This window comes from Entelurus aequoreus, linkage group LG05 (assembly GCF_033978785.1).
Source record: "Entelurus aequoreus isolate RoL-2023_Sb linkage group LG05, RoL_Eaeq_v1.1, whole genome shotgun sequence".
NCBI classification, from domain to species: Eukaryota; Metazoa; Chordata; class Actinopteri; order Syngnathiformes; family Syngnathidae; genus Entelurus; species Entelurus aequoreus.
Genome location: NC_084735.1, coordinates 31,687,177 through 31,713,786, shown reverse-complemented (window position 1 = coordinate 31,713,786; position 26,610 = coordinate 31,687,177). Strand labels below are relative to the sequence as shown.

The window sequence follows — 26,610 nt, the reverse complement described above, 5'->3', positions numbered from 1 at the left end:
TTAGAGCAGTATAGTTGCTCACTTGTACTTTATTGGCAACTTCTGTGCAGGTACAATTCCAGGTGACTCACTCACACTAGCCCGCTTACTTCCTGTACAGTGTGTCTCACTCTAAACGTTCCCCCCTGCAACATATATTAATATGCTGGAGTATCAACGTAACAATCATATTGTAACAGGACCGGTACCGGTCCCCTGACCGGCGGTTGGAGACCACTGGTCTAAAGGGCTCATGAAGACTCACCATGTCCACTGTCCAAAAACTCAGTAATGATGGCAGCACTGCAGGGCGACCACGGGCTGGTGCGATTGATCTGAATGAGCGTAGGAGACATCATGTGATTATCCTGCAGTTTCCCAAACACGTCCTCGCAGGCCTTCACGTTGTCGTGCGGCATGTTGAAGACATGTCCTGCGGACAGATGACAGATGTCTTTCACAAATGCTTGATTTATTTCGCGGAGTGGAAATCAGGGTTTGCGCTGGGCTAATATGCGCTGAATGATCGACGGCTCACCGAGCTCGTGAGCTGTGGTGAAGGCCGAAGGGAGGCCGTCGTCTTCGATCACAGAGCAACTCCTCTTGGGATCGCACATGGTGCCAACATCCGCCATACCGAGGGTGTCACATGTGGAGGCACCGCAAAGGTCCTGAAAAACCAAAGTAAGTGAAAAAGTCAGCAAACTATTGTAAATAAATAATAGTTACATTTGTTTTTAAAGAGTCTCAGTGAATACAGGATCTCGAAAAGTCGTGGAACACCTGTTGGAGGGTGAAAATAGACGATAAGAATTTGGTCAATGTTTGTGGGAAGAACATTTGCTTAAAGCTGCTGTATGTCAGCGGCTCCAAATTATATCCAACAAATGAAAGCGCACGACAAGCATATGTTCCCAAAAGTGCTTTAGGAGAACAGATTTATCAACTAAATGTCTGTATTTGTCACAATTAGAAAGTTAAACTTCATTTTTTTAAAAGGCTAAATGGCCTTAAGATGGCCTAAAATCTCTATTGTGCAATACTGTACATTGCAGCCTCCTGCGATAAGGATATACAGTACAGGCCAAAGGTTTGGACACACCTTCTCATTTCAATGTGTTTTCTTTATTTTCATGACTATTTACATTGTAGATTGTCACTGAAGGCATCAAAACTAGGACACCTGTGAAGTGAAAACCATTTCAGGTGACTACCTCTTGAAGCTCATCGAGAGAATGCCAAGAGTGTGCAAAGCAGTAATCAGAGCAAAGGGTGACAATTTTGAAGAAACTAGAATATAAAACATGAAAAAAATGTTGTTAAGTACATAACTCCACATGTGTTCATTCATAGTTTTAATGCCTTCAGTGACAATCTACAATGTAAATAGTCATGAAAATAAAGAAAAGGCATTGAATGAGAAGTTGTGTCCAAAATTTTGGCCTGTACTGTATATCACGGTATATTTTTTGGCATATTCATGATAATAGAAGCATTTCAAAACAGCTAAGTTCAAATAGGTTCAAATTTAAGCTGCTGACATTTGATGTGACATTTTGCATCCATTCTGGTTGTATCATTTTCTCTAAACTATTAATATGCTTGTTAATTTACTGTTAATAGCTGGTTATTTTCTGATGTAACATTATTCTATCTACACTTTTGTCAAAATTAAACAAGTAATTATTTTTTTCATTTTTCAGTTGCTTGAATATTATACTTTAGTTTTGGGCGATACTACAAATTATAATATCGATCCAATACCAGGTTCTGTAGTTAGAGGGGCAGTATTGGCCTTACCAGTGCTGATACTTTAAATTTACAATATAATTGAATGATTCAATTTTCTATCACAATAATCCTCAGACAAAAACAAATTATTCACTTTTATTATGTACAATATTTTGAGTAAAATAAATAGTCAATAGTGCAAAATAACAACAAAAACAAAAGCAAAAACTACCATTAGATCTTGTTCCCTGGAGTTTGTAAACATAAATATCAATCTGATCACTGTATTATCGATAACGGTATTGTCAATATTTGTATCGATCCGCACACCCTTGTTTACATACAGGTACAAGAGTTATAGCTTAACGGTTAGCTATGCTTTTATGTATCTTCCTATAATGTGTAGTGTAGCATGTTTAGCTGTTTCTTGTGATGATACTAGAAAAAAAAACACAGTTTATGTGTCGCCACGGAGGCGCTGATTAGTGATCTAGAACAGTGTTTTTCAACCTTTTTTGAGCTAAGGCACATTTTTTTCATTGAAAAAAATCCAGAGGCACACCACTGGCAGAAAACATTAAAAAATGAAACTCAGCAGCCGATATTGACAGTAAAAAGTTGTTCTCGCAAATGTTGGATATAAATTCAAACCATAACCAACCATGCATCACTATAGCTCGTCTCAAAGTAGGTGTACTGTCACGACCTGTCACATCACGCCGTGACATATGTGTGTAGTGTTTTAGTTCTTGTCTTGCACTCCTATTTTGTTGTTGATTGTCTTGTCGTGTACAGATGTATTTTGTGGACGCCGTCAGCTGCTCCACACGCTGTAAGTCTTTGCTGTCGTCCAGCATTCTGTTTTTGTTTACTTTGCAGTTATATTTTCGTTTTGCATAGCCATCCCTAAGCTTCAATGCCTTTTCTTAGTGGCACTCGCCCTATGTGTATTTTTGGTTTAAGCATTAGATACCTTTTTACCTGCACGCTGCCTCCCGCTGTCGTCTGCATATTGTGATCACGACAAACCATGTTCCCGACATCCACAAAACAATTAGCTACCTGCTGCCACCGCCGCGTAATTTGTTTAGCTCTTCTTATGTCTAAATAATATTGTTGTGTGAGAGAAGAGCTGATACATTATACCAATAATTCTCACATTTGCATGCTATCTACAGATTGATATGATAGGCTGTGAATAAGCGACTACGATTAATTCCAAGTGCCTTTCAACAGATGAGTGCAGGACAAACAGTAAGTCTTTCAACTGTGATGGATGTTTACAACAGACTGTTCTGTTTGTTCTCCCATAGTTGCCTTTCTAATCTGGAGGTTTGTTTAAAGCTTGTCTGTGTACCAAAATATTTGTTTCTGGTCCTCTGAGGCTTATTTTCACTTCTTGTTTTGTTTCACACCAGACAGGAATTACTTAAAGGAAACAACCAGAAGAGCTTAATAGTAAAAATGGAATCTTGAAGAAGCTGGCGGAAGTTTCCGAACCACAATGGTGTTAAGTAATACTTACATTTTGACCCATGTGAGGTAATATGACTTGTCCCCAATCTTACCATTTCCATTCCAGAGCAGTTTCCAAATAGCCTTTTCCGTCACCACAAAATTTCAAATCCTAATCTTAGCAACGATCCATTTGGAGCCCTTGACTGAGTCTCATAATCACAGGACAACTTGACAAAGATGACCGCACAGAACCGCCCCGCTGCCTGCTCCGTCTATGCAAACACTGCAAAGCTCCTAAACAGTTATTGCATAGAAAACACAATCCTTAAAATCCTCAGCAATCCTGCATGCAGGGACATAGCACCATATTCTGGGCCCCCATACATATGACTCCTAATGGGCACCCCATCCCACCCTAAACCCAACGTCGCTGCCCCATACACACACACTTGGTATGTTGACATGCACTAAAAAAAAGTGTCATTGCATGGTTTTGTTTAAACCAGCATTTTAAAACATACAAAAAACTTAAGTTAGGTTTTTGGCTTTTTAAGGATGGTATTAACATATTAAGAACATCTCTAGATATTAGATAAACCAGCTTAAGTTATCGTTTTTCAAAAAGTTCTGTTTTGTTTTATTTTGGGTTTTTTTTACAAAAAGTTGAAACAGTTTCAATATAAAGTAGCCAAAATTGTTACGACATGTTACGCCAGGTCATTATTTGTTTAGTTTTTGGGTGTTTTTCCTGTGTTTTTGGTTCACTTCCTGTCTTGTGCTCTCATTTTTTTTACACATCCTATTTTGTTTGTGTCGTCCCTGCAGTAGAGTCACTTCTGCTAATTAGCGCCGTCTTTTCCATTTGGGGGTGATTAGTGATTATGTGTTTCACCTGCCGCTGATCACCTAGGCACAAGTGAAGCCAGTCTCACGTGTATGTCGGTGTGGGATCATTGTTTGCGTTTGTTAGAGTTATGTACCCAGTTATGTATTTTATTTTGTTGTAAGCTCTCTGCGCTATTCTGTGCACTCTGTTGCTGCACTCTATTTAAATGTTTTTACTTTTTTCATGCAAAATGTTCCCAGTGCTATTTGTGTTTTTGAACATTTGGACATTAAATAGACTTCTACCTGCACGTTGCCTGCAGACTCCTGCATTTTGGGGTCATGACCTCCACTACAAAGAGCGAACGCAACAAGAATATGAATCTAAATAATCATATATTCTGTCATCATTCACTTATACCTGATTATAAATCTGTCAAATTTAAAGTGTAAATACAGATTATCTGATACACATAGGATAATGTAAATAATGATAATACGTCATTTTGATTAAATTGTTATTAGTGCATTTCCTGGAAGTTTCCCCCTGCCTTTAAAACCGAGTGACGCCTCTGTAACTTTATTTGCGGGTCCTTGAACGCACCACAGATATGTGCAGTGAGATGCAAAACTAAAACTTATACATAACCTTTGCACATGCTGCCACAGGTAAGATTTATTGTAGTTTTATATTTCTTCTATCACCTCATCCTTGTTCTAAAATGCTAGTGCTGTGGGTGAATGCTTTGATGATGTTATGACGTCCATGTTGAGTAAAGTGTTCTAATTTAGGTTTGCTGCTATCCAAGTGGAACGAACCATTTTGTCTTTTTGATAGTGGGTGAAGTTAATCTTTGACGTTTTTAATTTTATTCAAGCAACCTTGTTATTGAACTTACACAGCTATATTTATTTCACATTAACGTTTATGATGTCTTTTTTTCTATAAACGTACATATATTCAATATATACATATATATATATATATATATATATATATATATATATATATATATATATATATATATATATATATATATATATATATATATATATATATATATATATATATATATTTAAATGACTGAATAACATTTTTTCTAACTTTACAGTATAAAAGCCCAGGGACCTCCGTGTTTGGAGCCCCTTACAACATCCCCGCTGACCCCTCTAGTTCGGCGTCCCTGGCTGCATAAGCAACAGCATGTAGTCTAGTGATGTTGTGACAAATTATTCCAAAGCAAAGAACAAAACCGCAATTGTTCGGCCTTTGCAAGTGAACTCCAGATGTGCTCATGAGATATTTCAGGTCATTATTGAGAAATGAAAACATAAGCAAACATGAAGAAGGGAAATAACCTGCTGTGTCAATGAGTTTGTTCTACAGGATGACCTACTTCCCACATCTGTCCGTTGTCTCAGTGTGTTGGTGTGAGGCATCAATTTGAATACAATTTGCAAGTTATGAGGGTGAAGAAACTTGTTGGTTTTTTCTTGCATTTGAAACATTGACAAGCTCTTGGTCTTTGGCCACATGCATAAGTGAGGTCCTGACATCTTGTCAGAACTGTCTTGATGTACAACAGTGTAGCAATAAAACAGCAGTCTAAAATGTATGTCGGGGACATGTAGTAGTCACAAAAGTAAATACACACTTCACACTTCAGCCAACCATTTTTATTAGGGTATATCTTTTTAAGGGGCAATACTATGTAAATGGAGCTTGTACAGCGATATAGATTTACTATTCATTGAAAATGAGTCAACGCAGCCATTATTGTCAAAATAGCTGGTAATACAAGTGATATAATTGTTTTTTGCCTACAGTCAAGTATGGCTAAAACACAAATTCCAACATGAACTGTGACAATGTGAAGCAGAGCATGACTCTGGACCGCATTGCAGTTTTCCGACATAAGCTCAGACATACCTCCAAGATGACAACAAAGATCAAACTAGGCCACCTACTCAGTGGCCTAGTGGTTAGAGTGTCTACCCTGAGATCGGTAGGTTGTGAGTTCAAACCCCGGCCGAGTCATACTAAAGACTATAAAAATCACCATAAATGATTCCCGGGCGCGGCACCGCTGCTGCCCACTGCTCCCCTCACCTCCCAGGGGCTGAACAAGGGGATGGGCCAAATGCAGAGGACACATTTCAAAATTATTGGTACTTTAACTTTTAACTTTAAAGTCAAAGTGATGGTCAGGTATTTCTACTCCAGGTCTGAACCTAATTGAGCTCCTGCGGGGCATCTTTAATATATCTGTCAACGTTGGTATTGGAAAATAATAGGGGAAAAAATGGACATGTGGGGTGCAGCCAACTGTGTGTGCTTTTATTTTGAAGGCCTACAGGATGTGTCTGCGCCAGTGTACCAGAGTGCTGCCGAAAGCTACAATAAACTGGAACCTCTGCTGGTGATTACTAAAGTCAAGTAGATATTGTTTTAATGAATTACGGGAATGGCAAGTAGCCGGAAAAGAAGGGCCTAAAATGGGGTGTTTCTTACGGAAAAGGGAAGCGTTGACAGGTATGATCCTCAAGGAGAAGGAATGTGGAGCAGCGCAAAATGTCTATCATCCACCAGTGATATCATCATGGAGGAGTGGAAGTAGCAACCTGTGCAGCAGTGCTAGATAACAATGGTGCTTGCACTAAAAATTCACATTTAAGGCACGTTTACTGTAAAGTGGACTACCTTTTGGGGTTCTTTAGACAACAATAACCGTGTGCTGACTTATTTTCAGAGGGCAGTAAATATGTACTGCTTCCCAAGCTGTCTACGGTCTACTCTAAGTTATATCCAATAAATTCTATTTTATTGTCCCTTGAGAAGACATGATAAGGTCGTTGCTGAAATGTGATTGTGAGTGAACTCGTACTGATATTTGAAAGGGAACTGGTACTGATGTTTCTGGGGAATTTTGCCCATCCACAAACTTTATGTGAGACAAAAACACACGTCTTTCCCTTTTCTGTGGATTCTAAATAGTGGAAAAACTGCTTGTAGGAAGCGGCTAACAATGGAGGTAATGGGGATTTGCCTAAAAAGCACTCTAAAAAGCCTCCAACACTGTTTATATACATGCTGTAAATATGTATGTAATGTAGTAACAGGCACATTCATGATAACATGTAATATATAAAGTATTTTGCTCTTTTAGAGCATTACCATAACGTCTTTCCTGGGCGCTACCATTGCTATGCGCTCTGTGAAACTAATGGCAGACTTTGTGAAAGTCTTGGAGCCTTATCATGTAGCACTGTTGCTGAACGTCTCAAATAAGAGCATAAAAGAGTGACTTACAATGTCTGCTATCACTGGGACGGTTGTATCTTTCAGGACTTGTGCGCTCTTTGAGCTGGTGAAATCAGAATAATCCTCACTTCTCAAATAACAAGTTCTTCCTATTGATGTTGCGATGATCTTATGCTACATTCCATTTGTTGAGAGCCATATAGTATCAAGTTGGTAGCATGTGGGCTTTTAAACAACTTTTTAAACAACCTTCTACTAAACCAGGTGTGTCAAACGTACGGCCCGGGGGCCGGATCAGGCCCGCGAACAGGTTTTATCCGGCCCGCGGGATGAGTTTGCTAAGTATAAAAATGAGCCAAAATTTTTGAATGAAATAAACGGCTGTTCTAAATGTGTCCACTAGATGTCGCAATAGCAATTCTTTGTATCTTTGTAGATTATGCTACATATGTAAAAAAAAAAAAAAAAAACTGCACGATGTTAGCGCACTAGTCGAGGAAAATGAGCAAACTACATAAATAACATCCTGTATTTTGATTTTGGTATTTGTTTATCTTGATAGATTGAAAATTAACACCAATGACTTGACTGATGAACATTATCACATCATTTATTCAGAAAGTATAAATAACGACAAATAAAGATAGAATACTATTAACCGCAACATGTAAGTGTAAAAACACAACAACATTATGATTTGTACATTTTCAGAACGTGCTTGTTCTATTTTTAAACAAAGAAAATAATCTGAAGTTGTCTTTATTTTTAAGTTATCGTGCCGCGATTTTACCAGTCCGGCCCACTTGGGAGTAGATTTTTCTCCATTTGGCCCCCGATCTAAAATGAGTTTGACACCCCTGTACTAAACAGATGAGATGCATTAACTTTTCCCAACTCAAAGGCAATACAGCAGAAGAATCTCAAGCTCCTTTTTTATTTGACTTTTCATACATTTTATATGTATGAAAAGTGCTATATAAATAAAGTTTGATTTACTTTTATTTGAACCAACATTATTAGTAGCTCAAGCTTGCTAGTAGCTGGCTACTCGCTAGTGGTCGGAAGTGCGATGTGTCACAAGGCCAAAAAAGTAGTTCCTCTGTGTTAGGTCTTACAATAACAATGTCAACATAGCTTAGTTAATATGCAGGTAAATGGAGCGTTGTTGGCAATTTGTGGAATGTTTTTTAGAGCACTGCGCTTATTAGGCGGAATAGAATAATCCCAATTACATGCATTGTTAGACGCCTCTTACTAACAGTTTTTTACTATGTAAATTGCAAAGAAAAGGGAAATACCTATGTGTTCTTGTCTCACATAAGGATTGTGGATGATGGGCAAAATTCCCAAAAAAGTTCAATTTAATAGATTGCTATGAGAGAACCTATGGATATACAATATATTGCCAAAAGTATTTGGCCACCGGCCTTAACTCACATATGAACTTGAAGTGCCATCCCATTCCTAACCCACAGGGTTCAATATGATGTCGGTCCACCTTTTGCAGCTATTACAGCTTCAACCCTTCTGGGAAGGCTGTCCAAGAGGTTGCGGAGTGTGTTTATAGGAATTTTCGCCCGTTCTTCCAAAAGCGCATTGGTGAGGTCACACACTGATGTTGGTCGAGAAGGCCTGGCTCTCAGTCTCTGTTCTAATTCATCCCAAAGGTGTTCTATCGGGTTCAGGTCAGGACTCTGTGCAGGCCAGTCAAGTTCATCCACACCAGACTCTGTCATCTATGTCTTTATGGACCTTGCTTTGTGCACTGGTGCACAGTCATGTTGGAAGAGGAAGGGGCCCGCTCCAAACTGTTTCCACAAGGTTGGGAGCATGGAATTGTCCAAAATGTTTTGGTATCCCAGAGCATTCAAAGTTCCTTTCACTGGAACCAAGGGGCCAAGCCCAACTCCAAGCCCACACCATAATTCCTCCTCCACCAAATTTCACACTCAGCACAATGCAGTCCGAAATTTACCGTTCTCCTGGCAACCTCCAAACCCAGACTCGTCCGTCAGATTGCCAGATGGAAAACTGTGATTCATCACTCCAGAGAACGCGTCTCGACTGCTTTAGAGTCCAGTGGCGACATGCTTTACACCACTGCATCCGATGCTTTGCAATGGGCTTGGAGATGTATGGCTTAGACACAGCTGCTCGGCCATGGAAACCCATTCCATGAAGCTCTCTGCGTAATGTAAGTGGGCTAATTGGAAGGTCACATGAAGTTTGGAGCTCTGTAGCAACTGACTGTGCAGGAGGTCGGCGACCTCTTTGCGCTATGCGCTTCAGCATCCGCTTATCCCCCTCTGTCAGTTTACCTGGCCTACCACTTGGTGGCTGAGTTGCTGTTGTTCCCAAATTCTTCCATGTTCTTATAATAAAGCCAACAGTTGACTTTGGAATATTTAGGAGTGAGGAAATTTCCCGACTGGATTTGTTGCACAGGTGGCATCCTATGACAGTTCCACGCTGGAAATCACTGAGCTCCTGAGAGTGGCCCATTCTTTCACAAATGTTTGTAGAAACAGTCTCCATGCCTAAGTGCTTGATTTTATACACCTGTGACCGGGCCAAGTTATTAGGACACCTGATTCTGATCATTTGGATGGGTGGCCAAATACTTTTGACAGTATAGTGTATGTCTACATTCTACAGATGATTGCAACCAAGTGACACAACAAGCATGTGATGACAAGTCTGGGTAACATTTGTAAATGAGTCTACGGTCAATAATGGAAGGAGAGTAAAAACAGGCCTTTAAGTGAGGCGAGCCGCGGTCACATTACGTAGGCTGACTACAGCTGTGGAGATGTGACACCGTAGAGGTTTCCGACTTGGATTGAGCAGGCGGCGGCATAAACCTGCAAGGGTGTGACTTCTTAAACATGCACAATCTACATCATATGTCCTTCCTTTCGCCTCAGGCCCCTGTTTAATGAGGAGCAGGCTAGTTTGGGGGGAAAAAACACAGCTGGAGGAGGAGGAACGAGAACTGCTGTGAGAAACAGAACACTTCCGACTAGCGCATCTTTTAGGGCCCCAATGTTCGTTATTTTTGGTAACAGAATATTGCACAACGTATATTGTATAAGTGTATAATATAATCATGTGTCATTTTATCTTATTAAACATGTTAAAGAAAATAGCAATGTTGCTGTTGACTTTGGAAAGATGCACTGAATGGGCAAAAGTAATGGGACATATGACCATTATACCCACAAAGAGTAGAAATGGATGCAAAAAATATGCAGCAATAACAGCTTCTCCTCTTCTGGGAAGACTTTGCATAAGATTTTGGAGTGGGTTTGTGCAATTGATGTCTAAGTTCATCCTAAGGGTGTTGGATGGTGTTGAGGTCAGGACTCCCAACTCCTCTATAGACCCTGGACCAAAAGCAGATCAGTAGTATACATTGTGTTATGGCAGTGGAAAGTGACAATTTTGGTCCCAAATGTATACAAAGCAATAAAGAAATGTTCTTTATCGTATGTGGCAATATTAGGCCTCTTATGGTTAGTTGCTGAATGAGGCCACTTGATTGGGCGTCACACTAATGACACATCTTGCTTTGTTTATAGTAGTGGTCGGGTTGTGACATATCTGTTGTAAAACGTGACACATGTTCCTGTTTGTCTTTTCAGTGAGGAAGGACAGAAATGTGTATGTTTGTGCATGAATACCCCAACAATTGGATTTGTGTTCAATTATTATAACACATAAACAGCCACAACATTAGGCACACCAGCACAAGCTAATAGTAATAAAAGAGCTGTGTCAAAATATTAGAGGCACTTACTACCATGATGCAGTGCATTTATTTTACACATTATTAATCATACTGCTAAATTAATAGGCCAAGACACAACTTGAAATGCATTGTCCATGAGTTGTGAGGGCTGGCTTGAGGGCCACAAAAAATGCCTTAAAAGTTGGATAAAAAACTATTTTCCTGTCAAAGTTCAATAATAAGGTTGTTTGAATCAAATTACCGGTAAGAATGTGTTACCTTATTTACACCCTATTGCAAAAAATGCCAAAATAGTTAATTCCTCCTGGTAGCGACAAACCAAGTATCTAACACTCAATGCAGATGTCATAACAACATCAAACCTCAGATTTAAGTAATCACACACAGCGCCAACTTTTTGGAACCAGAATGAAATGTTAGAGGAAAAGTAAAAAATATATAATAAATCAATTTGTGTCAGCATCGGAAAAAAGTTATTTTTCCGTTTTTACTTTTAATCTCATAGCACGTAAGTCTGGTGCATTCAAATCTTGTGTAGGGCCACACAAAGCCCAGTAATTCTCAAACTGTGGTATGCAGGCTCCATCTAGTGGTACACCATAAAATCACTTAAATATCGAAACACAGTGTTACTGTTCAAACTGTGTGTAACGTTACAGTGGCCAAAATATAAATATACTTGTTAAATTAAACTGCTCCCTTGTCTTTAATGAATATTCAGGCCTACTACGCTACTACATTTTAATGTTGGTCATTATAGTGGTATACTTGGAGAGCCAAGTGTTTTCTAAGGGGTTACTTGATGAACAAAGTTTGAGAACCTATTGGTGGCAGCACCCTACAAAGTTGTGTTTGAGTTTCACTTTTACATCTGTGATGCATTCAAGGACCCTTGATTAAAGTTTGAAACACAGGCGTCACAAGATTTTACACAAAGTGGAGGCTTAATCTCCAGGATGTATTAACAATAATAAAATGATAATTACGATAGTTATGTATTTGATTATTATTATCCCCCGATGATAATCCTACACTGTGAAGTTAATGAAAAATTGACATTTATAATAATATTTAAGTGAATGATGAGAGGTGATTATTAAGCCAATAAAATTATGTCAATAGTTAGTGTTAATTAATGAGTATGAGCCGATGAGTATTACAATAATAAATAAGTGATATTTAAGAATGAAATGCAGAGGCCACAAAAGAGGGTGTATATATAAAGATTTCACAATAAAAGCTGCAAGAAAAAGAGGTGTTTACCTGTCTAGTGAAAAGTATGGCCGTGTCCCAGTACTCTGCGTGCTTATCGTTGTGCTTGTTCATCTTTTTCTGCCAAGTACAAAAGTTCCGGAGCGACATGGCTGCGTTCGCGGACACTTTGGGTCCCTTGTACACCTCGAATATTATCACAATCTTCACGACGACGATGTTGATGGAGTTGAGGATGCTCGGGTGCTTGTACAGGCGCGCCGCCACCGACATGAGCGTCAAGATGTAATGTTTCAGGTTGTCGCCGTGGAACTCGACCATGGTCTGGTCCGCCACCACCAAGGTCTCCACGTACCTCGGCACCGACGCGAAGCGCTTGCTTCTCCCCATCCTTCTCAGCATGGTTTCGGTCACATTGCGCTCGTCTTTGACGCTCTTGTATTTCCCTAATAGCCGCGCGAAATTGAGGCTGATGTCATTGTCCACTGCGCACTTTGTCGTGGAATTGGGCTTCGAGTTGCTGCCGTTTCTGCGCCGGACGACGTGCGCGCTGCTCGCACTGGTGGTGTCGTTACGCGCAGGGCTGATGAAATACTCCCAGCCTTGGTAGGCGAATGCACCTTGCACACCTTTGCACAAGCTCACAGCTGCGTAAGAGTTGCGGTCACCCTTCACGTGACCGGAGTAAAAACACCGGCTGAGGTCTGTGGTCCCACCGGTACCGGAGAGCCACGGCGCGTCCTGGTCGGACACATAATTAGGGCCAATAAAGTTGGAGTCCTGCTGTAAATCCAGCACTAACTCCAGGTGGAAAGCTTCAATTCTTAGCACACATTTCCCATTGAGAGCATCCACGTAGTAGTCAGGCTCCCACCCACCATCACGCTGCTGTTGCTGCTGCTGGATGTTCACTCTGACCGGGAAGCAAAGTTCACTTTCCATGCAGCGAACCAGTTTGGACAGGGACACCACAAAGTGGAGCAGGCACGTTGTTCTGATAAACATGACTATGTTTGCATTCGAGGAAGAATGCACCCGACGGCTCAAAGCAGACTAAAATCCCACGGAGAGCATATTCCAACGTCTATAAGAGTGCAAACTCCTCCTGGTCCTGACCCATCCCCGGGCTGCACCTGTCTGTCTGTGTGTGCTTTGCGCCACTTAATGCCTTGAGGTCTTGTGTGGAACTATGGAAACTCTATCCCAGTATTTGGAGGGAGGGGGGCAGTCCGCTGGAGAAGACACTCATTGGATGCAACATGTTGCAGTGAGCAGGGATGACTCACTGGAGAGTCCAGTGCTTCCACCTGCATGATTTCAACTGTACACGCACTTTGGCACAGGAGTTGTCTCACACTCGTTATGAGATGCACTCGCTTGCACAGTTTGATGATGTTTGTGGAGTAGTTTGCAGTAGTGAAGAAAAAAATTGGTTTCAACAGTGGTGTCCAAAGTGCACCCTGGGGGCCATTGGTGGGCCGTCCCCTGGGCCATCTAGGCCAAGGGTCGGCAACCTTTACCACTCAAAGAGCCATTTTGGCAAGTTTCACAAATTAAAGAAAATAATGGGAGCCACAAAAAAAAAAAAAAATTTAAAATGAAAAACACTGCATACAAAGCTTAAAAGCTTTGTGCTATGTTAACCAGGGGTCTCAGACACACACACCGGCACGCACTTTAATGTGGAAATTTGATGTTAGTGCGGCCCGCGAGTTTTGAATGAATGGCGCTTGATGGCGTTGTAGTAGAATTGCTACTTGCCAACCCTCTCATTGGCGTGATGGCACTGCTTTTGGCGCCCTCTACAGCCTGCCCAAACAGTGTACTTGCTCGACCACATGTAGAATGCAGATTCAGCTTGCTCACATAAGTGACAGCAAAGCGTACTAGGTCAGCAGCTACACATCTTACACTGACGGTAGCCTTATAAAACAACTTTAACACTGTTACGTTACAAATATGCGCCACACTTTGAACCCACACCAAAAAAGAATGACAAACACATTTCTGGAGAACATCTGCACTGTAACACAACATAAACACAACACAACCAATACCCAGAATCCCATGCAGCCCTAACTCTTCCGCTCAACCAACGCACGGAGGGGGCGGGGGGTTGATGTGTGGGGGGATTTGGTGGTAGCAGGGGTGTATAATCTAGACCGGAAGAGTTAGGGCTGCATGGGATTCTGGGTGTTGGTTGTGTTGTGTTTATGTTGTGTTACGGTGGGATGTTCTCCAGAAATGTGTTTTTCATTCTTTTTTGGTGTGGGTTCACAGTGTGGCGCATATTTGTAACGTAACAGTGTTAAAGTTGTTTGATACGGCTACCGTCAGTGTAAGCTGTGTGGCTGATGACTAAGTATGCTTTGCTGTCTCTTATGTGTCAAATAAAAGCTACATACAACATGTGGCTGGGCTGGCACGCTGTTTGTAAATGCTATAGAGAACAATTACTACAGTGCAATTAGAGCATTCCCTTAATTTAGTAATTATTCTGAAAATAGGATTATATTTTCCCTGGGAGTTATCTAGGAGAGGCACTGAGATCCATAAATCTCCTGGGAAAATCGGGGGGCTCGGCAAGTATGCAGCTGAGCCGCATCAGAGTGGTCAAAGAGCCGCATGCGGCTCCGGAGCCGCGGGTTGCCGACCCCTGATCTAGGCCATGTCTACACTAAGTCGGTTAACCCCTTAAAGGCCTACTGAAATGAAATGTTCTTATTTAAACGGGGATAGCAGGTCCATTCTATGTGTCATACTTGATCATTTCGCGATATTGCCAAATTTTTGCTGAAAGGATTTAGTAGAGAACATCGACGATAAAGTTTGCAACTTTTGGTCGCTGATAAAAAAGCCTTGCCTGTACCGGAAGTAGCGTGACGTCACAAGTTGTGGAGCGCCTCACATCTGCACATTGTTTACAATCATGGCCACAAGCAGCGAGAGCGATTCGGACCGAGAAAGCAACGATTTCCCCATTAATTTGAGCGAGGATGAAAGATTTGTGGATGAGGAAAGTGAGAGTGAAGGATTAGAGGGCAGTGGAAGCGATTCCGATAGGGAAGATGCTGTGAGAGGCGGGTGGGACCTGATATTCAGCTGGGAATGACTAAAACAGTAAATAAACACAAGACATATATATACTCTTTTAGCCACAACACAACCAGGCTTATATTTGATATGCCACAAATTAATCCGCATAACAAACACCTCCCCCCTCCCGTCCATATAACCCACCAATACAACTCAAACACCCGCACAACACACTCAATCCCACAGGCCAAAGTACCGTTTACCTCCGTAAAGTTCATACAGCACATATATTTCCCCAAAGTTACGTACGTGACATGCACATAGCGGCACACACGTACGGGCAAGCGATCAAATGTTTGGAAGCCAAAGCTGCGTACTCACAGTAGCGTGTCTGCTATCCAACTCAAAGTCCTCCTGGTTGTGTTGCTGCAGCCAGCCGCTAATACACAGATCCCACCGACAGCTTTCTTCTTTGCTGTCTTCATTGTTCATTAAACAAATTGCAAAAGATTCACCAACACAGATGTCCAGAATACTGTGGAATTTTGCGATGAAAACAGACGACTTAATAGCTGGCCACAATGGTGTCCCAATATGTCCGCACAATCCGTGACGTCACGCGCAAACGTCATCATACCGAGACGTTTTCAGCAGAATATTTCGCGGGAAATTTAAAATTGCACTTCACTAATCTAACCCGGCCGTATTGGCATGTGTTGCAATGTTAAGATTTCATCATTGATATATAAACTATCAGACTGCGTGGTCGGTAGTAGTGGGTTTCAGTAGGCCTTTAAACGAATAATTATTTAGCCTAAGCCCCGTTTCAGCCACACTAAACCGGCGTTTAAGGTCCCCCTCCTCGGACAAATTTTTACACGGCTCAGTGCGTCGTCTAGTTCTTGAATCTCCGGCACTTAGCTTTTTATGGACTCATTGAGCGTTTACAAACTGAGTTCAGAGAGGAAGTGACGCCAGAAAGACCGCGCCCACACAGGAAGTGACGTCAGAAAGACAGCGCCACAGCCAGCTTCATAATAAAGCGGTTTCGTAACTCGGAGCCAACCACTGGAAATATGAAGACGAGTCATCCCGATATGCCCGTGTTTCTCCTTCTTCTACATGCACAGACGCTTGTGGTAATCACACATGAATACCTTAGGAGAAGGAAACGGACGATTGCAGCTATTTGGGATACAACACATCTCAGACGGCAAGAGAACTTTCAAGTGTCCGGTTCAGCTGTGATTCTATTTACCGATAAACTTCGCCCCTTCCTCCCGTGGATGTGATACAAACAGTGTGTGACTACAAATATTGCTTTATGGATGTGACTGTGAAATGGCCAGGCAGCGCGCATGATGCCCGCATCTTCGCTAACTCCGCCATGAGCGTGCAGCTGAAAGATGGAACCATCCCCTCGTGTCCCAAACAACTGCGGGAAGATGAAGATCCGGTTCCTGTTTTTCTTTTGGATGACCCGGCTTAGTGTAAACGGGGCCTTAGTACACGGGCTTACCTGGGCTGAAGCCCACGGACCCCACCCAATCAGGGGACCCCAATTTTGACGGCGGGATGCAAAGGTTGGCGTTTGTTGCTGTCAATCACAGACAGCTCAGCTTCGTGTACTCTCTCTCTCTCTCTCGGCTGCTTTGTTTTTTCCTACTGCACGGGCAATCTCCAAGATTGGCAGCACTATTCTTGAAGTTGACGGGCCTATGTTACACTCGTGCACGAACATGCGAGATGTATGCAAGAACAAAATTCTTCTTAAAATTTATATTTTTCATTGTGGCTGTGACTGAGTAAAATCTTTTTTTTATCGGTGTTTTCGGGTCGAAGGGGGCTCCTTCAGCCCCACGATCCCCTCTAAGGTTAAGGTGGCCCTGGCCGATAAATTGGAGCCCGAAGCAGAATTTTATTTAGAGGCCACATTACGAAAAATACTTTTTTTTTTTCACGTGAAAAATTTGTATTGAAACTTGAGTTTAATATTTTTTTTAAAGTACCAATGATTGTCACACACACTAGGTGTGGTGAAATTAACCTCTGCATTTGACCCATCCCCTTGTTCACCCCGTGGGAGGTGAGGGGAGCAGTGAGCAGCAGCGGTGGCCACGTCCGGGAATCTTTTTTGGTGATTTAACCCCCAATTTCAACCCTTGATGCTGAGTGCCAAGCAGGGAGGTAATGGGTCCCCTTTTTATAGTCTTTGGTATGACTCGGCTGGGGTATATGATGCATGTTTTCTATACCAAAACAAATTCATGGGAGATAAATTGTTCAATAATTATTTTTGTGTACAACATAACAATTTAAATTATAGAGCTGTCAAAAACAATGAGTTAACTCATGTGATTAATCACAAAAAATATTGGATTTATCTTGTATATAGGTATACACAAATTAATCATGTAATTTATTTGACTGCAAATGCTCCTTTACCTTAACCACGTATAGTTACCTGAAAGGTTGTTATACGGTCAGTAATTAGGTCAATGCACTCCAACTGGTGTGCTTCCTGGCACATTTCACTTCAGAATAAACCCTGATTGAACTCTGAATTAAACTTACCCAGTTTTGAGCAAATAACAGATGTGAATTTAAGTAAAACATTTAAAAAATCTTCCCTGAATGACAATCTGACAAAAAAAATGGTATTTGTATCCAAATATTGGGGTCTTTTTAAAGTTAATTAAAAAAATTTAAGCAAGTTATAACGTGTAAATAATCATGATTAATCCAACCTTGAAAGTGTCATTAATATGAAATTAATGTTTGACATATTTCCTTTCAAGAAAAGCACTAAAACATTCTGCGCCACAGGAGCCAGAAGGTCCATGTGGGGAACTTTAGTGTTATATTTGTGTCAGTGATGGAGCAGGAAGCGGTTAGGGATACGTTTGCAGTAAAATTTAGTATGAAGCACGCTGACATTTACATGCATTAACTAAAGCAGTTAGATTATCAATCAATCTGCATGTTATGCTGTTAATGCACGCAACTGGTATGAAGCTCCTCCCTCTCAGGGCAGTATAGCTATGTTGGTAGAGTGGCGGATCCAGCGACTTGAGGGTTCCAGGTTCGATCCCTGCTTCTGCCATCCTAGTCACTGCCGTTGTGTCCATGGGCAAGACACTTTACCCACCTGCTCCCAGTGCCACCCACACTGGTTTAAATGTAACTTAGATTGGGTTTCACTATGTAAAGCGCTTTGAGTCATTAGAGAAAAGCACTATATAAATATGATTCATTTCACTCTCTACAAGCAGCAAAGTGCGCAAGTAGGTGTTTGCTCTAATGACGTTGTCTCACGGCGATTGAAAATAAAATGGTCTTGTCTTGTTGGGAGAACAATTTACCATGGCTTTGGATTGGATATTTTTATAATGTCTTCCTTTCTTTATGCATTTCTGCTCGCTATTTTCCCGCTTATGGCTCAACAGTAACTGGACGCCTTTACATTTCCCCCACGCTACAAGGAGCAAAAAGGAGTCAGGACGCATGCGCAATAATTGCGTTTTAAAAAAAACTGATCGCCGTTAAAGGAACTTATAGTTAACTCATTGTTAGCTTGTTAATAACTTTGACAGCCCTAGTTAAAACATCAATGAAGTATAGAAGTATGCAACTTGTGGACTTCAAAGGAAACAGTGAAAAATAATGGCAGCCTTTGGTGGTGTTTGTTTTTCGAACATAGTCATTTTGCTAAGTTTAGAAAATGTGCTCTTACTGACATCTAGTCTGCTTGAAAGTTCGGTTTTGTGTGGTAATAACGAGTAAAACATAATTTTTTGTGTTCCAGACTATGCACAAAACATTTTGTTTTATTTGTATTTTGATTCATTAAAATCCTATGCTTTTTGGGGTTAGGGTTACAAAGAAAGCTAATAATAACACTGATAATACATTCATAAAATAATAAGCATTGAAAAAAATTGCCTACTGAGGCTTTGAAAATGCTGCCACAGCATTATGCATTTTTTAATCCTGGGACTGTTATTGTTTTTTTATGCAGCATTCCTGCGTTAAAGATACATTTGCTAATTCCTTGTTTATCATATCTTGGTATGGCACAGAACTATCAAAATATTGTGAAATACGCCCAGATTCTGAATATCAATATCTTAGTAAGGATAGAATATATGTAATAAGCTCTTATAATAAAAGTGAACAAGTGTGACGCTAAACAATAATATCTTAGTAAAGATAGAATATATGTAATAAAACAGCTCTTATATTAAATTGTACAAATATCTGATGTGTAATGTCATGGTTAGTGAGAAAATGTGTGTAATGTCATCAACATGAAAGCCTTGCAGTGTCAGACTTTTCATTTAAACTTGAAAATGAGGTGTGGTTGTAATGTACAAGTATGTGTCAATGAAAGGGCTATTTATGACTTTTCTTAATTTGATTACATGCTATAGTATAATTGTATTGTTATAATTGTATTGCGGGATTTTTGTACCTCTTTAATTTAGGTAGCCAGGGACTGCAGATAGAATTTAGCTATTTAGCTATAATCTGGTGCAGAACATATCTGTCTTTGAGTTTAATGTTTCTGTTCATTGTCCCTTCAAATAAAGACTAAACTAAACTTTAAAAAAATTTTTGAATCTTTAATCATTTCAAAGCATGGCTCATTTATGACCTCTAGTGGACAGAATATTAATTGACTGAGGTCCGACCACAGAGTAACCCCTAACGATCTGCGGGCTGCAGCCAGGGGCACTTGACTGTGGTTGCAAAATGCTTCATGAAAGTGAATTAGCTCATATTACTTAAACTGTATCACTATGTTTACTGTAGTAGTTGTACTTTTTAATGCTATAGAACTGCTCTGCAGCATACTGAGAACGGTTTATTATTTATTCTACAAGAGTAAGGCAAATATTTGAAATAACTCACCCTGGTTATGAAATATGAACACTTACTGTAATCACTGCATGTCTCCCTTCTCTACTGCGTAACAAGGTTGAAAAGTAAACAATTGGAAAATAATGAATATCAAAGATATATGTTGCATTGATGATAACTTCTTTTAGCCAGTTTGGCGAATAGGGATAGAGGCCAAAGATAAAAGTCACCTTTGTGATGGCAAAACCTTTGAGTAAATAGTTGCTCTACTTGTCCTTTATACAGTATGTCTTCCTACACAACACATACCTCCTGAAACATTAACATGGATTCCTACCATGTGTTGGCTCCCGTGGGGCAAGGATCATTTGGTCGAGTTCATAAAGGAATGAAGAAGTTTACAGGCCAGGTAGGTTCGTAACTTTTTTTGAAATGTGACAAACTGTTATAATGTCCTCTTACCTATGTGCGTTCGTCCATCAGGTGGTGGCTCTGAAGTTCATGCCGAAGATGGGGCGCTCAAATAAAGAGCTGCAAAGTCTAAAGAAGGAAATTGACATCATGACAAACCTTCAACATCCAAACATTGTGAAACTTTTTGACAGCTTTGAAACAGAAACAGAGGTACCTTATCTTCCTTCTACATTCCCCAAACACGTGTTTCCGACACTATACACACACTCTACACACTTCTCTACTTCATAGGTGGTGGTTGTGACCGAGTATGCTGAGGGTCAGTTGTTTCAGATCATTGAGGATGATGGCAGTTTACCAGAAAGTCAGGTACAGTATTTGCATGCACACTTCATACCATGCATGATTTCCCATTTTCATCATCTGATTTTTTAATCCAAGGTTCGTGAGATTGCCTGCCAGCTGGTGTCAGCTCTGTATTATTTGCACTCTCGTCGTATTCTTCATCGAGACATGAAACCACAAAATATCCTCTTTGATAAAAATGGAGTGGTCAAACTGTGTGACTTTGGGTAGGTACTTTTATTATCACTATGGCACATGGAAAGCCTCCTAATAAACCAGTTTCTTCTGCATTGGACATTTTTGTTTTGCATAAAAGGGCGAAACATGTAACCCAGACAAAATAAGTAGATCATGCAGTACCTTTTATTTCTTAAATGAGGACAGGGGACTGTGAGAAGCATGCAAGGGGGACTTTCAGAATTAGGATCTAGGCTTTAGAAGGCCCTAAACAAGATTTTGATTGTGGCCCCATTTCAGTCTGTCATATTAGTCTTATTACACTGCAGCCTATTTTGAGTATTGTGGGATTTTTATGCTCTCTAATATTCAATTTATAGTGAATTGCGGAAAATTCATTTACCAGAGCCAGGCCCAGAACCAATTAACAGCAATAAACGAGGGTTTACTTTACTACGTGGGGGTGTTCCGATAACATTTTCACTTTCGATACGATACCAATATTGGATGCATGAACGTGGGCCATTACCAATAGTAACCCGATTCTATACCAGTAGGAATCATCGTACGTATTTGTATTGTTTTGTGGTGTGGAATAATAGAAAAGGTTTGATCAAGTGAAATTAGTCAGAACAATGTAGGTATGAAAAACACTAAGAGGAAGTACCAGAAAAAAGGAGCACCACTAATACAACCCAACATAATGTTCTTTTCTAGGTTTGCAAGGGCAATGAGTGTTTCCACCATGGTTCTGACTTCTATCAAGGGAACACCACTATACATGTCCCCTGAATTAGTGGCGGAGATGCCTTACGACCACACTGCAGATCTCTGGGCACTAGGCTGCATTCTCTATGAAATCCACACAGGGACGCCTCCATTTTGTGCCGATTCCATCTTCCACTTGGGGCAGCTTATTGTGAGACGCCCAATCATGTGGCCAGACAAGATGAGCTGCTCATGCATGGTACGGATGATGCGGCCATAATGTCAACTCACAGTGTATTTTTGAGTTATTGCAATCCTTTGCTAGAGTTTCCTGAAAGGTTTGTTGACCAAGGACCCTCAGAAGCGACTGTCATGGCCGGACCTCCTGCATCATCCTTTTGTTGCTGATGGTGTTCAAGGTGATTGCATGGAATGTTTCAGCACTTTTGCGTGATGCTTACTAACAAGGTGGTGTGTTAGCAGTGATGCCAGACACGAGCGACATTTCCAGTCCTCTGACAGTCACGCTCGACCCCGAGATGCTGGCACTGAAACTGAAACAAATGGCAGAAAAGACACCAACAGATTCAGGAGAGCGCAGAATATTTCGAAAAATCAGAGAGCAACGAAACAAAAGCAAAATGAAGAAAGTAAGTCCAACGTTGATTTGTCATCAATTAGAAAAATAGAAGCATAATCAATTTAGTCTGTCTACTCTTACAGGAAAAGAATGAAAGGTTATCTGAACGTATCCGTGGAGAGGAAGTAGTGCTTATTAAAGATACGTCCTTTCCTATAGATTTTTTCTCTGCATATTCACCTTTGACATCAGCTCCTCTAAGCTGTGAGCCAATGAACCACACAGTAGTTACATCAAGTCAGCAAGAGAGGTACGTCTACAATAATATACACCATGGTCATGAACCTCATAGTAAGTTTGGGCCCTTAATGATTTGTTTATCCAGAGTGAAACATTTTCAATGACTTTTAAAAGCAAAAAATGGAAGCACACATGTATTTTATTTATGTGCACACAGGAAGTACAATGCATAAATGCATGTTCAAATTTAGTGTAAAATACATATTTTTATTTTGCAAACTGTCCTGCACATGGATCTGATTGCCTTTTTTAATATATACAATTTAAAAAATTCAGTCAAACTAACCTGAACATTGAAAAAATGTATTTTGTTTTTTGTCTACGGCTTCCCAAAATTTGATTTTTACAATGAAATACTGTAAAATCATTTTAAATCCTTAAGAAATGTAGTCTTTAAAATCCTAAAATCAGACTTGCTAAATACATTATTTTTATTTTGTGGCGGCTATCGGCAAGTAGCCGCCACAGAAAGGTGGCCGCTAACAAAGGTTTGAATTTATTTGCTGAGTCTGTGCCAAAAACTCACACTGTTATTTTCTGTCCTGTCGCTATACGAACCTTGTATTTTTTTTGTTTTTGCCTAAGATGGATCAGTACACATTTTGACTCGTTCAATATGTTCATTATCATTATATCATAAAAAATTTTTGCAATTGAGAAAATTTTGCAATTGAAAAAGTGTACAACAACAAAATGCCACAGCTTCGGTGGAATAACCCAAACAACTTTAAATAGGTATTGTTGAAGGCTCTAGAATGTCTTTAAACCAGTTGAAAAAGTTTATTAACTTGTTAGTGATAATGATAGAATGCAGCTTGTAGTTTTTTCTATAGATGCATTCAATAATTTCTTCGACAGCTCAACAGAATTTTGCTTGAAAATGTTCATAAATGTAGGGATTTCAGCCAATTTTGCCATTTTATATGACAATGAACAACCATGTTTAGGATAAGTACGCCAAAGTTATGTTAGGCCAATGATTCTCATATCCTAGGGATTAATATGTTTTCCTCAGTGCAAGAACACTGCTAAATGAGATTGTTGCTCAAAAAGGAATTGCAAGTGAACACTGAACACTGACAAAATGTTGTCAGAGAGCTAGTTTCTATACAGTTAATAAGGGTGTCCCAATTCGATTTGATTGATATCAAATATCTGCAAAAATATAGGCAAAAAAGCAAGTATCAGATTATACATATGCAGCGTGTTTTCATGTGTATATCTGGGCAGCCAGTTAAATGTCCTAATAAGAACACATAAGGCTAGTCTTTTTTGTATTTTAGTCAAGTCATTTACAAAAGTAGCAACACTAGCAGCTACACGAGCAGCTAAGCACACAATAGCACACAAGCTCGACATACATAATAAGTGTCCTTAATTGAAAAATATTGCAGTCCAAAATACAGCATGTGTCAATATAAACAAGTATTGAATAATTATAGTTGTATATTACTTACTCATACACAGTCTCCAAGGCAGAAGCGGATTAGAAAGTATCCAGTAACAAACGCGTCCGCATCATTCAATTTACGGTCATGGGCTTAATTTAATTAATTGTAGCCTTTGGATGTAGCCAAAAAAAATGTACTATTCAACTTCAACTTAAAGACCCGTTCTAGACAGTTGATAAATAAGTCAGTATGTTTCATACCTATCATTGTTCTCCGTTTGACTAGATTCACTTGATCAAACCTCTTCTAACATTCCACACTACAAAATAAAAGTATCTGTGAGTCATGCGGATATTGTATTGGATCAATATCGATATCGGCCAATACTTAAGGCTCCAATAATTGGTATCGTATCGGAAGTAAAAAAAAGAAACATGTATTGTGACACCCATCGTAAATAATTCTTGTTGTTGCAATAAAATCCTCAGAAGATAATAATAATAATAATAATGGATTCGATTTATATCGCGCTTTTCTATTGTTAGATACTCAAAGCGCTCACAGAGAAGTGGGAACCCATCATTCATTCATATTTATATTATATTATAATCACATGTCCTTGGCGACAGAGACTGTGCAAAATATTAGAGTTGTATTGTTGTTCTTTATTGGATCCTACATATGGTAGGATCCAATAAAGAACAACAATACAACTCTAATATTGCAAGATTATAAAAGGTTATTGTCCTTTTATAATCTTGCAAAAATTTATAAATAAAAACATCCAATAACCAATCCGGAAGTTGCATTAGATTGGCCATGGTCATATTAGTGGTCATTTTTGTAGTTCTGTCTTAAAATTGAAGTATTTGTACCTATATGTGCCTGTATGATAATTATGTTCAATAACCCTGCAGAGGAGTGATCAGCCAAGATTATGAACGAGAGTTTCCTTCAGTGGAGGTTGGGCCACGACTTCAGCGAAGGAGAAGCAAAAAGGACACTGAAGTCAGCGAGAATACACTGACCTCCATAGTGAGCATGTTAAAGTTTGTCATTGAACCTGCACTTCGCATTAGTAAGGAAGTAATCTGAACACAAAAATGTGCCTAATCAGATTTTTTTCCACTCTTTCAGACGGTTGACAGTGAGGTTTTCTTGGAGACACTTGTTCAAGAATCAGATCCGAGCGGAAAACACAAAGAAGTGTTAAACTACAGCAGCATTGTAGCTGAATTAAAATACAGCATCATGGCGTTTAAGCAGCAGGTACAGTTTTTAATGGTACATCTACTTGAACAATCATGCCATTATCTCTTCTTGTTTCGTCAGCCGAGTGAAGGTGAGCAAAAAAACGTATGGTACATTCGCCATCCGCTGAAGGTCTTGCAGAACATGATTCTGACCTCTGACTTTAACGACGAGAGGAACCACCTTTACCGTGAACTTGGACTGCCTCATCTCCTCTTTGATTTAATTCAAGACTCTGTGGGAAACTCCCGTTTCATTCAGGTTGGAACTCAAACACATGCTGCTAATTTGTACGTCTGAATTCTGTAATCAATTTGCACCATTATACTGAGCAGCAACCGTGGAGTCTGCAAGCACTTGGGGAAATGATTGTTGTTCTACTGATCTACTGGCAGAAGAACCATGACTGGTTGAAAGGAGAAAAGAGGTTGGACTATTCATTAAATATTCAGTCTTGTATAATAAATAGAGATAGATATGACTTGTACTCCATCATGTGTCTGTGCTCTGCTCGTAGACCTGAAGAGTTCATCAAGCCCTTCTTAATGATCCTTAATCAAGCAGACCTCAATCCTTTAGCCGTAAGTACAAATACATAGAATTAGTTTGCTATTGGACACATTTGACAGTGTTGTTTCTTCTCCTTTAGCCTCTGGCTGGCTGCGTTTTATCTCTCTTTACTCGACACAAGGTTGTTGTCAACATTGATGTGGACAGGCTCAGCTTCTTGCTGAAAGAACTTGTCTGTGGCTCTCATCAGGTACACAATCGGTTTTGATGTGATTATCGTCCATCTCATTTAAGTTTATTATTTGTTGTATTTGTCTGATGTCGACTGTTGGCGTGACAGCTCCTGCTTTCTCTCCCACCTGGATGGGGACTCTGTGATGGCCTCCTATCTCTACTTCTGCACACACTCTCTAAGGTGAGTCATTATTACTGTTTGTTTAGCGCCTTAGACAGTCATTTACAGCGCAAAGCATGTTGGATTCCACCATATTTTGCTGCTAAACGACTTGTTCATTGTAGGAATATGCAAGTTAAGTGAAGCAGGGTCAGAAGTCAAATCTGTTGACATTAGTTTAATTAGATGACCAGTTTATCATTAAATGCATTTCTTTGTCAGAACAACCTAGTGCACTCTGAATAGTGTATCAGTGGATCGGGGATGGGTACTGAACTCTGTACATTTACATACACACAGAAGTCCGTCGGTATCAATGTCGATTCCCATGAAATCAAATGGTGCCATATTTTGACACCTTTGCTTGCGTGTGACGTCACATTCGGTTGCAAACTCGACACCAGCCCCCTTAGCCGGACTGCCTCTAGG

The 26,610-nt window shown here is 40.1% G+C and overlaps 2 protein-coding genes across 4 annotated transcripts in view; one reads left to right on the top strand and one right to left on the bottom strand.

Annotated features, from left to right (window-relative positions):
- LOC133650488 (A disintegrin and metalloproteinase with thrombospondin motifs 15-like) overlaps window positions 1–13,381 on the bottom strand; it is a 35,647-nt gene extending 22,266 nt beyond the window's left edge. The window contains exons 1-3 of the mRNA XM_062047791.1: window positions 12,267–13,381; window positions 518–650; window positions 245–412 (exon numbers count right to left, since the gene is read on the bottom strand). Coding sequence (XP_061903775.1) covers window positions 245–412; window positions 518–650; window positions 12,267–13,220 — 1,255 coding nt within the window. The 5' untranslated portion in view covers window positions 13,221–13,381. The remainder of the gene's footprint in view (window positions 1–244; window positions 413–517; window positions 651–12,266) is intronic.
- LOC133650487 (serine/threonine-protein kinase 36-like) overlaps window positions 1–26,610 on the top strand; it is a 73,410-nt gene that overhangs the window by 41,747 nt on the left and 5,053 nt on the right. The window contains exons 1-16 of one of the 3 annotated variants that reach the window (XM_062047789.1): window positions 20,015–20,135; window positions 20,397–20,520; window positions 20,595–20,735; window positions 20,817–20,894; window positions 20,967–21,097; window positions 21,765–22,014; window positions 22,081–22,174; window positions 22,239–22,405; window positions 22,479–22,645; window positions 24,944–25,061; window positions 25,164–25,295; window positions 25,359–25,538; window positions 25,613–25,704; window positions 25,795–25,858; window positions 25,927–26,037; window positions 26,128–26,202. In XM_062047789.1, coding sequence (XP_061903773.1) covers window positions 20,437–20,520; window positions 20,595–20,735; window positions 20,817–20,894; window positions 20,967–21,097; window positions 21,765–22,014; window positions 22,081–22,174; window positions 22,239–22,405; window positions 22,479–22,645; window positions 24,944–25,061; window positions 25,164–25,295; window positions 25,359–25,538; window positions 25,613–25,704; window positions 25,795–25,858; window positions 25,927–26,037; window positions 26,128–26,202 — 1,884 coding nt within the window. In that variant the 5' untranslated portion in view covers window positions 20,015–20,135; window positions 20,397–20,436. Of the gene's footprint in view, window positions 1–20,014; window positions 20,136–20,333; window positions 20,521–20,594; window positions 20,736–20,816; window positions 20,895–20,966; window positions 21,098–21,764; window positions 22,015–22,080; window positions 22,175–22,238; window positions 22,406–22,478; window positions 22,646–24,943; window positions 25,062–25,163; window positions 25,296–25,358; window positions 25,539–25,612; window positions 25,705–25,794; window positions 25,859–25,926; window positions 26,038–26,127; window positions 26,203–26,610 lie in introns of those variants that run through there. The other 2 variants (XM_062047790.1, XM_062047788.1) reach the window with 2 other exon arrangements.